The sequence below is a fragment of the Tyto alba genome, unplaced genomic scaffold, assembly GCF_018691265.1.
Source record: "Tyto alba isolate M040663 unplaced genomic scaffold, T.alba_DEE_v4.0 Super-Scaffold_7, whole genome shotgun sequence".
Taxonomy (NCBI): Eukaryota; Metazoa; Chordata; class Aves; order Strigiformes; family Tytonidae; genus Tyto; species Tyto alba.
In genome coordinates, this window is record NW_024881328.1 from 12,615,831 (window position 1) to 12,632,321 (window position 16,491).

General features: G+C 38.7%; 1 protein-coding gene across 8 annotated transcripts in view; it reads left to right on the plus strand.

The window, feature by feature from the left end:
• MYLK (myosin light chain kinase) overlaps positions 1-16,491 on the plus strand; it is a 218,262-nt gene that overhangs the window by 184,220 nt on the left and 17,551 nt on the right. For all 8 annotated transcript variants that reach the window (XM_033003371.2, XM_033003368.2, XM_033003369.2 and 5 more), the window contains 5 exons: positions 2,112-2,414; positions 6,019-6,054; positions 6,153-6,246; positions 7,258-7,461; positions 12,590-12,807. In XM_033003371.2, the coding sequence (XP_032859262.2) occupies positions 2,112-2,414; positions 6,019-6,054; positions 6,153-6,246; positions 7,258-7,461; positions 12,590-12,807 (855 nt within the window). The remainder of the gene's footprint in view (positions 1-2,111; positions 2,415-6,018; positions 6,055-6,152; positions 6,247-7,257; positions 7,462-12,589; positions 12,808-16,491) is intronic.

The following is a 16,491-nucleotide window of genomic DNA, read 5'->3' on the forward strand; positions in this document are numbered from 1 at the left end:
ATTCAGTTCTCATCTTTGCTACAGTCTCTCTTTGTAACCTTGGACAAATCATTTGACTTCTTGTGATTCCATTCATGATATTTACACTATAAATTCATGCTTGTTAGTAATCCCTTTTATTCTGCCAGAAAACGTGACAACTATGCAGGGCAATAAGCCATTCCAGAGGTTAAGGACATCTGGTCTCTGATATTTGTATTTAGTGAGAGACGTACTGTATAATGATGACTCCTAGTGGAATGGTGTTTAAAGTGTTGCCAAAATGAATAAAGATAACCTGTGTTCTGGCAGTCTCTTTTTCTTCCGCCTGGGCATTCTTATGCTGAATGCAGCAGCAAAGCCTTGGTGTCCATTTCCCTTCCTTCCTCCCAGTCTTCTCCCTCATACTTAAGAAGTTCTATTTATGTATCTTCTAATATGTTTAAGTTGTGGAGGGAGATGAATTTTCCATCACAAGTGAACTAAAAGGAATTACAAAAGTTTTATCAGGGAAATCCTTGTTCAGTGGAACTTGCACTCTTCCAGTTAGTGAACTGATATTTAACTGTCTTGATCAGATTAGACTACCCCATTTTCCCTCTATGAGTAAAACCACAGCAGTCAGAGGAGAGGTCCCTCTGTCCAAGAACTAAAGGCATGTTTGTGACAAACTGTGGCTATTTCTGTCCACTCAGTAATTTTCCTAGGAATGATAATTTGATTATGGAGGGATAACTGATACAGTCTACCACAGTAAGGCTTTGATCAAAGTCCACAGCAGTATTCCCCAGCATTTGGATGTTTTTATTGCTGAGAAAGTGGCTGTATTTCTTGTCTGGTTTGCCAGCTCTGCCTTTCTTAAGGAGAAAGTGATAATGTCCATTAGCAAAATGGGACAGGATTGTATCAGTCCGTGTCCAGTGTAACCACTGTTTGTAGCATCTCACACTTTCTATCTTTTTCTTTTAATCTTCTGTCATTTTAGGCCATCCTTTGATTTCTCATTCAACCTTTGGCCACTAGTTCATCCAGATCAACATCATCATTATTTTGTAGGTTTTGCTAGATTACTTCTGAGAGGATTATTCCCAAGGAAGATATTTGTTCCCTTTAAAGTCTTTTGAAGTACTTAACTTCCATAACTGTTTTCTTAATCAGTAATTTTTTAAAAAAGTCAATGTTTTTCTGTCTCAGGAAAACATTCATTTCAATAACTATGTAATCATTAAACTTCAGTTTGAAAAAGTTATATAACTGAAAGGTTTTTGTATTGTATTGGTTGTTTGCATAGTTGGCTGCTCATCTACACACCAGGTTCTGGTGACACTGGCTCTATTCATGCAAATAAGGACTGTGGGAGCAGGCCTCTAACTGAGGAAAACCAGAAGTTTCTATCTTCTACCTCCCTGACAATTTCCAAAATGCACATGAAATTTAAAAAATCTCAATATTTAAATGATGAATTCTTAAATTTAATTCCTTTTTACCAAGAATTGCACTAGGTTTCCAAAAACTGCACACAGGCAAAGTTGTTCACTTAATTGTTAGCAAAGCTGTCACCCTTCAATATCTCTGTTTCTGTGCCAACAAACTGGTTTTAGTATCTCTGCTACCCAGGTATAGTTGGATGAGTGGCTCATTCTGAGGCTGTGTAAGGTTAGTGGTGGCCCTGAAGTATGGAAGCAGATGAAGGGAGCTGGAGAAAGAGTGTCATAGCTGTGGTGACTGTTTCAGGGGTAAACCTCCTTGGGTTCACCAAGGAGTGGTTTGCACTACTGTGGTTTGCACTATCATGGGAGATCTCATTTCAGCACTTGCAGGCATAGCTGTGACTGCTTTTATTCTCCAAAGTTTCTGTAATGATAGCTGTGGAGGGTGTTAGGCTTCTGCATGGCTTAGCAAGATGCCTAGGGAACTGAACAACCCATGCTGAGGCCCATGTGGGAATGATATCTATTTTAGCTAATGTCTGTCTGTGCTGCAATTGTTCCTTCTCCCTGTAGTGCAAACCTCTGAAGCAGAGCAATGGCATGGAAAGAAAAAGGCTGTTAGCTAGGGCCAGTAATTCCCTAACGGAAGTCCTACCTCATCCTCACAATTTCATCTAATCTGCTTCACATACGTTTTTGCAGATAAACCCGACCCGCCTGCCGGAACACCTTGTGCATCAGACATACGGAGTTCCTCCCTCACTCTCTCGTGGTACGGCTCCTCTTATGATGGTGGAAGCGCAGTGCAGTCCTACACTGTGGAAATCTGGAACTCAGTGGATAACAAATGGACAGATCTCACTACCTGCCGCAGCACCTCTTTCAATGTGCAGGACCTGCAGGCTGACCGGGAGTACAAATTCCGTGTGCGAGCTGCTAACGTGTATGGCATCAGCGAGCCCAGTCAGGAATCCGGGCTGGTGAAAGTTGGAGAGAAACAAGAAGGTTAGTTTTTAAGAGGAAAAAAAAAAAAAAAAAATCTAAATTCAATTAAACGATATATTAACAGTTCCCCAGTGAGGTCAGGCAGCTGTACACGCTCCTTCGTATGTGCCTCTGTGCGATGAATGCTTACGCTGGCTGTAAGTTTGTTGAAGTCCCTTTGCAGACTTCATGTGGGTGTCTGAGCTTATTTTTGCATGCATCCAGCACGGAAACTTGGCATCAGGGATCCCAAAACCCTGCCCTGTGAAAGCAACTAGTAATTTGACTTCTGGCTTGCAGTGTGAGTGCTGGCTGACAGATTTCTGTAGTTCAGTGCACAGGTAATGGGACATGAAACCTTTCACACATTAGTTACGCATTTAGACTGTGCCCAGTTGGAAAATGATGTTTGATGGCTTACCTGAAACATATGGATGGATTCAATACAGTTTATACTGGACACACCACGAAAAACAAGCCATAAGCACTATCCCAAATTTGCTTTTGGAAAAAGTAAATGTGTTTGCTGCTAGGCAAACACTGAATATGCAGCAGAAACTGAATTAGCCTCTCATACCTACCTGTAGTTCCCATGCTTTAAATCCCAGAGTGGTAGAGCACCTTAGTCCTGTTGCCCTTAGTACACCAATCTTGTGAATTCAAGGCTATCCTACTTAGCATGTTGCTTTTGCAGCATTATGGGTGCTAAAAATATTTTTTAGGGTTTTTGCTTATAGTTGTATGAACTTGTAAAAATATTTTTCAGTATCTTTTGCCTCTTATTTTTTGCTTAAGTTCTTCTCAAAGGACTAATGGGAAGAGCTGGAGCATTTTATAAATTACTCTGAAACTGCTATCAAAATTTTAAAGACACAAAAATCAGCATTATTTTTTAAAAAAACAGATATTGAATGCATATTTTTGTGCACACCCACATCTACGAACTGTGCAAGGACCATTTTGATAGTCATACCACACCAAAAATCCCAGACCAGGAATAATGTATTTTGTGATTTTTCCTGTCTTTGAGGAGTACACTGTGTGTTATATCTCTCCCTCCTTACTTATGTATGAAGGGCTCTGGAGTTCTAAGTGTCTCACATAATCCTTGTGATGTTATCTTTTATTGCCACAGCAAGACAAAATGATAGCAAAGTGGTACAACATCACTCAACTGTGTAAGCCTCTCAACAGACACTTCCAAACAAAAGTAAATCATATTTCTCTTCAAGTGCTAAATTGGATGCATTCTGAGAGATTACTTTCCTCTATTTTAAAGATTTAAAACCTGATCTAAATCAAGATGCAGCTTCTCTTCAAAGGGGGGAAAATAACATTAGGAGTAGTAATAAATTGAAAGGAAGCTAGACGGTATTGGCTCTTCATAATAAAATTCCCTGTGTTTGAATGCCCTCTTTCTTTAGTTGCAGGACGAACACCTTCAGTAGTTGGGGACGTGACTCTTCCCTACATTTGTTTTTCCTAGAGCAAGCACTACTTGTACCAGACCAAAGCAAGCAAGCTACTTTTCTTTTTAAGACTGAAGAGTTTTCTTACGTAGATTTAATACAAAAAGGCTAGAAAGTGTATGAATCATTGTGATACATATAAAAAAAACAACAAAAAAAATTGTTTTGAGTGAAAAGAAAATGTACTGTTTGCAGGAGAGTGGGTTTTCTTGGTGCTCTCAGTGACAGGGCTGATTTCAATTCTTGATACTGCAGCTAGTGTGGAGAAAGGGCAAGTCACATAAAGCATGATTTTTCAAGTGTGTGAATGTAACTGGTGCTTTAATTCAAGCCAGTGGAAAGTGCATGTGTTCAGCAACTCTCAAAGTCAGGACTTCAAGCTGCCATCTATGTAATCACTTGGCTGAGTAACTAGGGATTTTCCGTTGCTGCCAGAAAGACCGATTACTCATTTTCATACTGAGTTAGCCAGTGCATATCAGCAATCACAATATAATCTTAGTGGACAAAGGCATAGCTAACTTTTCTCTGTGCATTTAAAGAAAACAGCTACTAAAATAAGGTTGTAAGTCACAACAGATTAAAGTAGGCATTGCCATGTTCGAGGAAAATTTGGTACTGTTGACTCACTTCCGAGAAAGGTTTTAGCACAGCTACTCAGCACTTACCAAGCTCAGATATGTTCCACTTATCTAATTTAGGCTTCCACGGGTGGACAAAAATGCTTCTAGTTCATGGCTTCAGTATCGTGTCACTGCAGAACCGGGAACTGACTTCTTTGTCTAATCAGGATTTGGCAGACATGAACTACTGGCAGCGTGGTTGGGATCAGCTCCCTTGTGCAGCCCTTAAAAGGGGAGGAAAGTGTGGTGTGCTTTATGCCGGTGTGGTTTCTAGCTGAGGAAGATCTGAGGACAGCTACCCCTGAGCGGGGAAGGCTCGCTTCCCTCCTTGCTCTTCTGGTAAATTGCTGCAAACCAGCTACTCTGTGCTGGGGCATACAAGGGTTGCAAATCCAGGGAAAAAGAAAAAAAAAGAGAGGAGGGCTTTAGTAACAGATTATATCTACTTGATTGGCTTTGCTACCAGAATACAGATGCAGCATTATGTGTCAGCTGTGAAAAGGTGATGCCCATGCATCAGACCAGCTATCTGCTTGCCCTACGCCCTTTTTTTCTGTTGTTTTCTTCTCATCCACTCCAAATAACTCTATACTTTAAAGCACCGAACAGTATCCAGATTACTGCATCATTGTTTCAGTGCAGCTTCAGCAGCTAAAGGAGGAATTGTACACGTCACTGTGCAACTGCCTTTGCAGTTTTTCAAATGAGTGGTTATAGCCACAGGTGTAAGGAGCAAGCCCAAGCAGTGTAAGTAATACATAACAACATTTCAGTTACAACCCCTTTCCCCTAATACTTGCAGGCAACATAGGGAACAACACAAAATGAGTGCTACTGAAAGTTCATGCACATGAGAATTAAAAATTAAAATTGAGAGGTCAGCTTTTACTCTGCCTCATGTCACTGGGCTTGCCAACATCTCTTCCTGCCTTAGAGTATGCCTGCAGAATTGAGGCTCCTTTTGGACCTCAATAATTTCAAACTTCAGCCATGCTCATGTAAGTGTACTGCTATCCAAATTTTCTAGTCATCTCAAGTCTGAAAAATTTGTCTGGATGCTTTGCAGGAAATCTTTTCATGTACAAACTTGATTTACTTTTGGCTTTGCAATCCAAAAAATACACAGAAAAGCCAGAACATTATTTGTCATTGAACCAGAAGTGTTGTTATTGATTTCAATATTTTTAATTTATTTCCCTTTTCACTAAGGCACTCCTAATGCTATTTATTAGATTACTTTGAACTGATTCGATATGCTGATGTTTCTATTAGACAGGTATAATAGAGAAGCACTGCAAAACACATAAAGTTGATTTATTAAGAAATGGTGACCAGATTGTGATTGTGTAGTCAATAGTTATGTAAAAGTGGTGAAGTGATTTTAATTATGAAGTTAATGCACAAACTTCCTGACTGCTTTTTGCTGCTTAGCCATAGAGTCTACCAGTTACCATGTTACTGTGAATAATTTGACTATCTTATGTAAGTACCATATCCTATACAATAAGTTGTTCCTGTCTGTTTTCCTCATAGAACTTAAAGAGGATGAAGTGGAGCTATCTGATGATGGTAAGAAGTTTGTATTTTAATCAGGACAAATGCAAATCTGTGTTTTTAATTTGTGTTCTATGGAGGTTTTAATAATGGTCCTCAATACTTATTTGTAGAAGGGAAAGAAACAGATGTCAACTATCGGACGGTTACTATCAACACTGAACAAAAAGTTTCAGATGTCTATAATATTGAAGAAAGACTGGGATCGTAAGTACTATATTGTGCTTTTGAAGACATGGAGTTTTCAGGGCTACCAGTCAATTATAAAGATCACATGCATTCATTCTTTGATGGTGTCTTGCACTTTCAACATTCCAGCTGGGCTCCTCTGTTGCAGTAAAAATAGATTTTAATATATGTTGGCCTCCACTCCATAAAGATCCTTTATTCCTATTAATTGATAATAGGCACTACATGTATTCTGGCAAGGAAAATGGAGCCCACAAATGGATAAAGCTAGAGGATTCATTCGCTGTTCAGTGTTCTAAAAGCTAGCTGAAAAAAAGGTACACATCGTGTACTTGCATTTCCATTATATCCATTAGTGGTAATAAGATTATCCTGCCCACGGGCTAGCATCTCTGTTCACAGCAGTCATAATCCCAAGAGCATTAATAGTATTGCTCAGTGAAGGTCAGTGATTAGCCTGGCTGTGTTTCTCAGTGCTCAAACTCGTGGTTATGTGAATTGCATGCCATGATAATCTTTCAGCAATTTGTGCTGCGGGTGGTGCTGAAGGCCAGGGCATCCTCTGTGCTGCCATTAACAAATCTTGACAAGTGTATTGCAGAGGTATAATTGTACATATACAGCAATGTGAAATGGTAGTACTGAAGCCTCTAGCATTCCGATTCTGATTTCACCTATACCCTATATCTGATACCTGAGATATCTCCTATCTGCTGCCTCTTCAGAGGTGTACGACCTATAGAAAACTGTGTGCAGGAAAACTCGAGTCACATGAATTAAAGACTGGTAGGAGTCCATTTTCTGAATGCTCTTACATAAAATTTGATAATTGGAATAGTGGGGTATCTCTAAATGTGGTATTCATGGAAAAGTTCTTGCAGATTACTCTGCACAAAATCAGTACAGAACAGTACTTGCTATGAAGACTTTTTAATTTCAGATTAGAGTGGAATATTTAGTCAAATGTTGCTATTCATGGTGGCCCATATATTGCAAAAACATTTTATGGAAATAGTTATATATTTTCAGGGGGAAATTTGGACAAGTCTTTAGGCTTGTTGAAAAGAAGACTGGAAAAGTTTGGGCAGGAAAATTTTTCAAAGCATATTCTGCTAAGGAAAAAGAAAATATAAGGGATGAAATCAGCATCATGAACTGTCTACATCATCCGAAACTTGTCCAGTGTGTAGATGCCTTTGAAGAAAAAGCCAACATCGTTATGGTCTTGGAAATGTAAGTATAAAACATATCACACTAACAAAGCCAATAAGGTTGAAAATAATTGTGCGTACAAAAGTAGCAATTTACCAAGACATGGGACTGTCAAAAGGTTCAGCATCTTGCAGGGCCTAGATGGTTTTCACATCTTGCAAGTTTTTCCAGTTATTTATCCAATTTGTTTAAACTGCATAAGTGAATCTGTGTTGTATCTCTTAAAAATCAGTGAAGATGTGTTAGTCTTTATTGTCTACTTTGTTTGTTTTTTAATCAAGTACATGTGGTGTTTTTCTGCAGCTCGCTCTTTTATTGCCAACTTGGGAGGGGAGAGGAAAAAAGTTAGCTGCAATTTGGGCTTGCATTTAGAACAAAATACATGTTTAAGGAGGAAAAAAATATTTTTTTCTTTAGGCAGTTCTAAACATGTACTGAAGAAGCTTGTGTCAAATTTCACTTAAACACTGATCAGTTGTCTCTTGCAGAGAATTGAACGTTGGTGAATAACATAGTAGGAGAGAAAGATATGCTTGAGAATTAAAACATCTAAGCTACAGGCTACAAATCTGTTGAATTTCCATGGAAAACTCACCCAGACAAATTAATAGTACCCAAGAGCTATTTGGAACACTTCAGTTTTCATCGAGTGCTATATCCAGTTGTTATATTTTTAAGAGACCTTAAAGAATTAGTCTGATGTGTTTTTCCTGCAACAAGTTAAATACTCTGATTGCAAAACATTTATTTATAATAAGGGAGTGCTGTCTGAAAAATCTCCACAGGTGAACACAGTGAATATTCTAAATCTAGATCAGTAGATGCAGAAAGATTGGTCACACTGACTGTTTCCCCCAAAAGACTAATTAAACATGAATTGATCTGCCTCTAATGTCAGATTCTCCATGATGATCCAGGTGTAGCAGTTGCAGAAGGAAATTTCTCCTTTATTTGAAAGTCATTGCACTCCTCATCCAAAGCTATACAATTAGGTAAAGCTGAATTTGAAGACAGCCTGTGTTGCTGTCCCGTCCTTGCTGAATAAGATAGCAACACCCATTTTTACCTCCCAGAAATTGTTGCCTTGAGCTACTTATGCCACACCACTGTGAGAAACACCAGCAAAGCACCACAACAGCAATGCTGTAAAGCATCTCACAGGGCTGTGACTAGGGTATCTTTGTACTTAAAGATAGTAGATATTTACTTCCAGAGAAAAGAAAGTTCAGAGCATGTTCATGCACCAGAATTCATTCTAAGAGAAGAATCTGTACAGCAAGAGATGGAAGGTAATGGTCAGACTTCAAAAACAATCATGACCAACGTGACCAACGTTTAGATCATCCGTAACGCACCTGCTTAGTGTGAATCCCATACGTGTGGCCGTAGCAGCTGGAAAGAAAATTCAATCCTGATCTGTGCTGATGTTTTTCCGGAAAAGTTACATCAGTCACTGTTCCACTGCCACATCTACTTCATGTGCTGTCTGATGCAAGAAGTGTTTTGGGTTTGGGGATTTTCTGTGGGCTGGAAGTGCTGAATAAGCTATAAATTGTTAAAAGCAAAAAAGACTGCATGTCTGTTTTGCTTGCTTGGCACTTGTCTATATTATGCGCAAACTTCTATCGCACTAGCAATTTCGGAGACTGGATCTCCATTATACAACCTTGGTGCTTATGTGCAAGAAGGTGCTTTTATTTTTAGATTCAGCAGTTGAGCAAGCTGGTGATGGGAAGGGAAGGGAGCCCTACTTAGCTTGGAATTGGAGCTGGCAGACCTAATGGAAAACAAGGAAATGTATAAAGAGTTTTGAATAGCATATGGCTTTATGCTCCATTAGTTCCCCCTGCCAACAAAGGGGTCTTACTTTTTAAAAATATAGAAAAGTACAGTCAGATCTAAAGTAGTTTTGTTACCAGTCTAATTAGGATGTGAATTTAGATTGGGGTGGCCACCTCGTCTGGCTTTTGAACCCCCCCACGGACATTTCACCCTGTCGAGCGCTGGAGGCGGAGGGGTTCTCAGCGCAGGGCGCGGGCAGGCGGCTGCAGTCTGTCCCCCCTCTGGAGCCGGTCTGGGCAGTGAGATGCTTGTGTGACACCTGCGGGTGCGATGACTTGGCAGCTTCTGCACCGCCACGTGTCACCCAGCAGGCACAGTCCCAGCGTGGCAACCGCACCTGCATTGCTAGAGAGCCGCTGGGGGATCATTTCGGGTTTAGCTATTAAGCTACTAGTTCTTTTCATTTTGAAGACATTGTGTGAAATACCTTCAAAAATTCTTAGTGTCCCAGCTGTTCTCATTTTTCCCATCAGAGTCTAAATGTGTGCATTTCAAATAAATCAAGCTCACATGCCATCAGTCTTCTTTTAAACCAGATTTTAGCAGTGACGGGAATTTAGCAGCTCCTCCTCCACTCAAATTGGAGCTACTCATGCGAAGCACCTTTGGATTTTTCTTCCCGATATCCATCCTGAATTTTTAATTTTAATTTTATTCCTATATCTTTCTTATAACTTTTTGAACTTCACCCTCTCTCCTTTTAGTATTTGTCATGCCACTATTTTATATGCTTTGATTTCATATTTATAATAAATTCAGAATTTTTTATCATTCATTTAAAATCAAACACTATAATGATTCCAATCACTTGATGTGCTCTTCCCTGGAAACCCTCCCATCTACCATTTGTTGGAGCAAATCTCAGGCATTTCCTTTTCAAATATAGCGATGTACTGGTTCTACAATAAGCACTTCAGTGGAAAAAGAATACCTGAAAAACAGTAGCATGTTGTGAACAGCATTCAGCACTTGGAGCCAAGTGCCTTAAAGCTTTTACATACTTCAGATAGTTCATTTTGACATAGATCAGAGGAAGATTATTGTATTGTAAATTAAGATTATTAAGGCAAAATTTCAACAGTAAACTCCATTTATTTGGTGTGATTTAATTAGCACAAGTCACTAAGGTTTTCTCCTTTTTTCAAACGGAGATTTATTCTCCAAGGTATATTCTTCTCACTGTTCCTCCATGACCAAAACTTTATAATAAAATATTTTTAAAATGTGTACTATGTGACTCTATAGAGAGGAATATTTTTCTCTGTGACCTCATCTAGAGAAGACTAAAAAGAGGAGAATACAGGAAAGAATGAAAGATTTAGATTCTGAACTAGTTGTGACTGTTTGAAGAAAGCCAATTTCTCCCTCTGTGTATATATCAAACCTGACCTGCGTTTGTTCAATTTGGCTTCCTAACCTGGCAAAAAATAAACTGGATTTGGTTCAGGATACAGATGCGAAAATACACATTCTATAAATGCAACTGCAGTTTAATCTAATGATGTTACCAGAGTATCTAGAGGTTCCAGGGTAAAAAGAGCATGCAGGCTTATTAATAGCAGTTAATTTCCAAATATGCTAAAAAGTGGTGCTTGAGACAATGGTATGAGTTCTGAAATTTTTTCACTTTAGGAATCTGAAAAGTATGGCACTCTTATAGTAAAAATAAGTCGTCATTATCTGTGTTAAATAGTCAAAAAACAACTGGTACTTTTTAGTATTATGGTGGTTATCATTTGGAATTGCAGAGTGCTCCAGATATAAACATTTTGCATGCAGATGTTTTCATAAACACTTCCATATTGGTTAACGTCTTACTGAAGTAACAAAATACTAGACCCCCAACTTATCAGAGCTGTTTAGTCAACAGCTCGAGCCATGTTATTGGCTTTATGTTACCGGTGTGCCATAATCCAACATAACCTCTCAGTTTGTCAAGTGGATGCTATTCTTACTGTTTTCATGTTCAGAGGAAACTGCAGCAGCATTTCTAATAATACATTTTCTGAAATCTTAGAGCCAAAGCAACAAATGTGTCCAGAACTCCAGATGTTTCAATTTCAGTTTAGTACATGAAGGATATAATCGTCTATCTGACAACCTGCAAACATTGCAAGGCCAGTTTTCAGTTGTGTGTTTTCTTTTTGTAACCGAAATGTGCAATTACATTTGGCAATAAGCATTAATGCTGTAAAATATTAAGCCATATAAAGACCATGGAGAGTTTAATTTAGAACAGATTTATAAAAGCAAAGCTGCTCTTCAACATTTGCTCCTTTCTGTATGGGTCATTCACCCGCTGTATACAAAACAAGTATTTCCCATCTTTGGATGTAAGCAGATAAACCAGTTGAGTGACTACCCAGAATTAAAACAAAACAAAACAAAATCAAACCAAACCAAACAAACAATAACAAAACAAACCACAACATAAATTTTGCTTTATTAAATCCAGGTTACAAATGTCCCACTTGAGTTCCAAAACCAGTTCAATCCAGGAAATTCTACCCTGGAAAGACCAATTATTTCACATCTTAAATAAGCATAAAAATGGAATTGACCTACAAGGAGTGTGATGATGGCTTAGCTAAAAATACCAGCACTGAAAGAGTTGTGGGTTATGTCGTTGTCCTGTCAAACCTAAGGAGGAAATTCCCTCTGAGCTCGCTTGGGTCAGTAATTTACCCTTTGAGCTTTGCATTCCAATTAGCCAACCATTTGAATTCTTCCTTCTTCAGCCTTTCTTTGTCACTGTCTATCTCCCTTCTCCCAAAATTTTTGCTCATCTACTAGGAGTTTTGTCCTCTTTTCCTGGTACCTATCCCATGTATTTTAGCTCTATTTATTTCTAAGTTATGTTATCTGCATTTCTGTACTGATGGACCATAGGAGGGAAGGAAACAGTGAGAAACATGAACTCAGGGTCTGGAGCGGTGTTATCAACACGTGCCAGCGGGGTGACAAGCACATGGCACACACTTTACTGCCAGCTGTAGGTGACTGAATCCTAACGGCGGGGTGTAAATCCAGCTACATCCCTGCTGCCTGGGAGAACCGTATGAATGTTTCACAGTCCTAACCTGGGAAAGAGATTCAGAATGGAAAAAAATTTATTGATTTAGACCACAATAAGAGGTGATTCTTCCTATGTGATCCTTGTGTCTATGGAAAGTGCTATTACAAAACATAGATCGCGTCCTGAAGTGACTATTGCAAGCTTGAACTATCTGTATTTCTGTAAAGGAAACAGTTTGATTACTCCCAAAATTGAAATGCTACAGAAGTCTTCTTTTTATTTTGTTCTTAGGGTTTCTGGAGGAGAACTCTTTGAACGAATCATTGATGAAGACTTTGAACTGACAGAGAGAGAGTGCATTAAATATATGAAGCAGATTTCAGAAGGAGTTCAGTACATCCATAAGCAGGGTATCGTCCACTTGGATTTGAAGCCAGAAAATATTATGTGTGTCAACAAGACCGGTACAAGTATCAAACTCATTGACTTTGGACTTGCAAGAAGATTAGGTAATGGACTTTTCCACCTGTTTCAATATGACATGGGGAAAAGGGCAGGACGAGTAGTAATTCATACTTAATATTATATTTTTTCATGTATAAAGAGTAAATAGACATGTTTCCCATAAATAGTTCTGGTTTTAGGAAAAAACAGAAAAGGGGAAATGACAACATTCAAGAGTGAGAGTAGGGCACCTCATCTGCAAGAGGAGTTTGCAGTGAAGTATATGCAGTCTACCTATCTGGTTCTATGGCTAGGTTATCCTTGTAGATTACAAGGTAAAATACACAGTAGAAGTAATGTTAACAAATACTTAAATCTGCTACAGGAAGCCATAAAACTGTCTTAACTATGAAGAATAGAACAAACCCTTGATCTTCATGAATACTACAAATCCTTGAAACTTTTGTAGCAGCAGGAGCTAAGGTGATGTTCTAGAAGCCTTTCAGATATGGATAATTACATTCAATTTACATTTCACCATTGGTTTTATAATTTCTTATCCTAAACAGCAGCATATTGTCATACATGTTAAACATGGGAGAAATTCTGTAAAGAGCTGTGTTTTGGTCATACTCAAAATGATTAATAAAACAGATCTACTTAAAAATAATGCAGTGGGATTAGGGAGTGGGGGGAAAGTTCCATTTGACAAGCTCCTCCTCTTCCTAGGCTGTTTTTAGCTGCTTCCTATCATTCATTTGGGACTAAGCTTTCCAACATGCTCTGCAATTAGAAAGCCAAAGACCTTCGAGGATTCTTGTCTTCGCATTGCTGAGCATTAATTCAGCTCTAAAAAGCAGCCCTCCCATTGCATTTGTTAGTGTTGAACAATACCAACATCAAACACTGATCTTTTTTAATCTTGTATTTTCACAAGAGAAAAAAAATCACTCCAGGAACTGAAAGGAGCTAAAATACTTTACGAACCTGTTACACTGGGATAGATGAGATCTGTGGCTTTTCTGACATTAAATTGATTGGGACAACTCATAGGAATTTCTACTCTCTATATAAAAGGGCCCTCAGCTAGATTCTTAATTATAATCTTTTGCCTTCCCTCTTTAAGCAAAATTATATTTAATACTTATTAAAAAGTGATTTTTGTAGGAGTACAGTTTGCAATTACAACCTTCTGGTTTTTGTTATCTACTCACCCTACTTTTGACACTTAAGTAGCAGACTACCGTATACCCAAGAATATAATTAAAAAAAAAAAAACAAACAAACAAAAACCAAAATGGTATGTTGAATGAATAGGGGAAAAGAAATATGCTTTTCAGTTTTTTAGATGATGTTCAACTCCAAAAGGGTATTACGTGAATCTTGGTCACCTGGACACTGTGAACCCAAAGACAAGGTGTTTATTTTATTCATTAAAAGAAAAGATCATTGCCATTTATGTTCCTTCACCAGCATGAGGCAAATAGTTTTTTGGTAGCATGAACTGGATTTGTTTCCTGTTGAGGAAACAGATGAACTGTTAAGTAAGTTTCAGTGCTGAAGTTTTTATTAGAGATGCATGGAAGACCACCCCATCAGGTTCCAGCTGTCAGCCTGAAAACCATACAACTACTGCTGAAATTGGCAGATTTCAACAAGAGATACAATGTAACTGCAGAATGGCCTTTTTATAGAAATTTCTTCAACTATCTTTTTAACTTCAAACCACAGCTAAACCCACATTTAGCAAAAGGAAGATCCTATTTTCACTAGCCTGTTCATACCCATCAGCTTTTCCATTTTCCGTTAACCTTGTGGCATCACTGTGTATTGCATGGCTGGCAGTAGCTTCTGAGTTGCTACAGTCATGTCCTATGTAGTAAATCTCTAACCTCTATATAACTTTTCTTGACGTAGAAGGATGAGAGCCACTGGCACTGATGGTGATTTTGATTTTACAATACTGTACATTCATTTGGCTTAATATGTTGCTAATTCTTGCAAAGTTACATTATAGGTATTTCCTGTTTCATCAGCCGGCTGTTCTGGGTAACTTGGTGTGTGTGGCACTTCCCTAGGAAGAGAAAGTACCCTCCTGTTCCATGCCCATAAAGCAAAAGCACTGTGTTAATCGTGAAGATGTTCATAACATTTTGGTTGAAATGTTTTCTGAATGTACAAAACAATTTTTTCTGTTTCTTTTACTTAAAGAAATTGCTAAAACCACTTTTCACTAAGTGCCCTCTTCTTGCCAGTTGTCTTATGTGGTGCACTGAGGGCACGTTCCTCGACTTGTGTTCCTTCAAAATTTGTGATTTTGAAATTGCCTCTCAAATTCACCTGGGCTTTGATAGATGTGGGATTGGAGCCCTCATACTATGGACCTGACCCTGATTGAGCAGAAACTGCTCAACCAAGGGACCGTCGAGGGAAACAGTAACTGGTTTTGTACTTCAACTTATGAAATTTATTTCTAACTTTCTGTAACTACTGCAATCTAATGCCTCTAGATATTCAGTGTTTTTATCAGTTTTAAAGAAATTGGAATCAGGTCCTTCTGCAGCTAATTAGTTCTATTACACTGTCAGGAAATACCAAAGCTGCAGTGGGATATTTTCCTGGCCTTTTTTGGTGTGCTGAGGAACACATGTAGAAAATTGTTTAAGATAAACTTCTTGAGGAGAAAAAAAAGAATGGGTTTTGAGTACTGTAAAGATATTTTTTTTAATCAGTTGATTATACACAGTGTCAGCAACAGCTTCCAGCTAGCTTGTCAGCTTTCTATCTGAACTGAGGGACACCCAAACACAGATCTTACTTGTGTACTAAGCTTGTAAACATCTGGGTAAAGATTTGACATATTACTGAATAGAAAAGGTCTTATTCTTTTCTTTTATTTTTTTCTTTTATACACAGAAAATGCTGTGTCAGTTGTTTCACACTATGATTGCACTCAAATGCCACGTTTTCAAAAAACGTTTCTGTGACCTATGGGCAGCACATTTCATACAGCAGCCTCTTGCATACACAGTGGCTCTTGGTAGTTTACACAGTGCACAGAAAAGCCTCCAAACTTGGATGTGAGCCTGAGATTTGAAGATCATGGTAAAGCTTTTAGAAAACCGGTTCTTTGTGACAAATTTCAGTATTTTTTCAGAAGGACAGTTGGGAAAAAATATACGTGTTGGCCTTAAAAAAAAAAGGCAGATGGGAAGATGGGATCTCAGCCTTCCTGTTTGTGCTTGAAAAAGGAAGGGTGATCTCTCACTCGTCATTGCCACTGTGGAGAAGACATTGTCCTTGTTCTAGGCTAAGCCAGTTTAGATTGGATATTAGGAAAAGGATCCTACTTCTAGGGGTAAGAAACTCTGGGTATGTGAGTGAAGGGATGTTGTGGGATAGCTTTTGGATATGCTTTTTTAAAGGCTGGTCAGACACCTGGCAGGACGGTGTAGATGTTGGTGCACTTGCATAGGAGGAGCTAGGTGGTTTCCTGGAGCTGCTCCCAGGCGTCCTTCTGTCTGCTTCTGTCCCTAGAAATGGGCTCTCTCTGCATGGAGGGGTCTCTGAAAGCCGGGGTAACATGTGAAAATGAGGTTTCTGCATTTAACTTACTGTCACCATACCTGAGCAGAGCAAAAAGGGTTTCACAGCATTTAACATGGGAAACTGGCACAACTGTAAGTTAATTACTGTGGTAATGCTTAAAAGTTGCCTCAAGCATGCTGTTCCATCATTAGGCAAGTTAT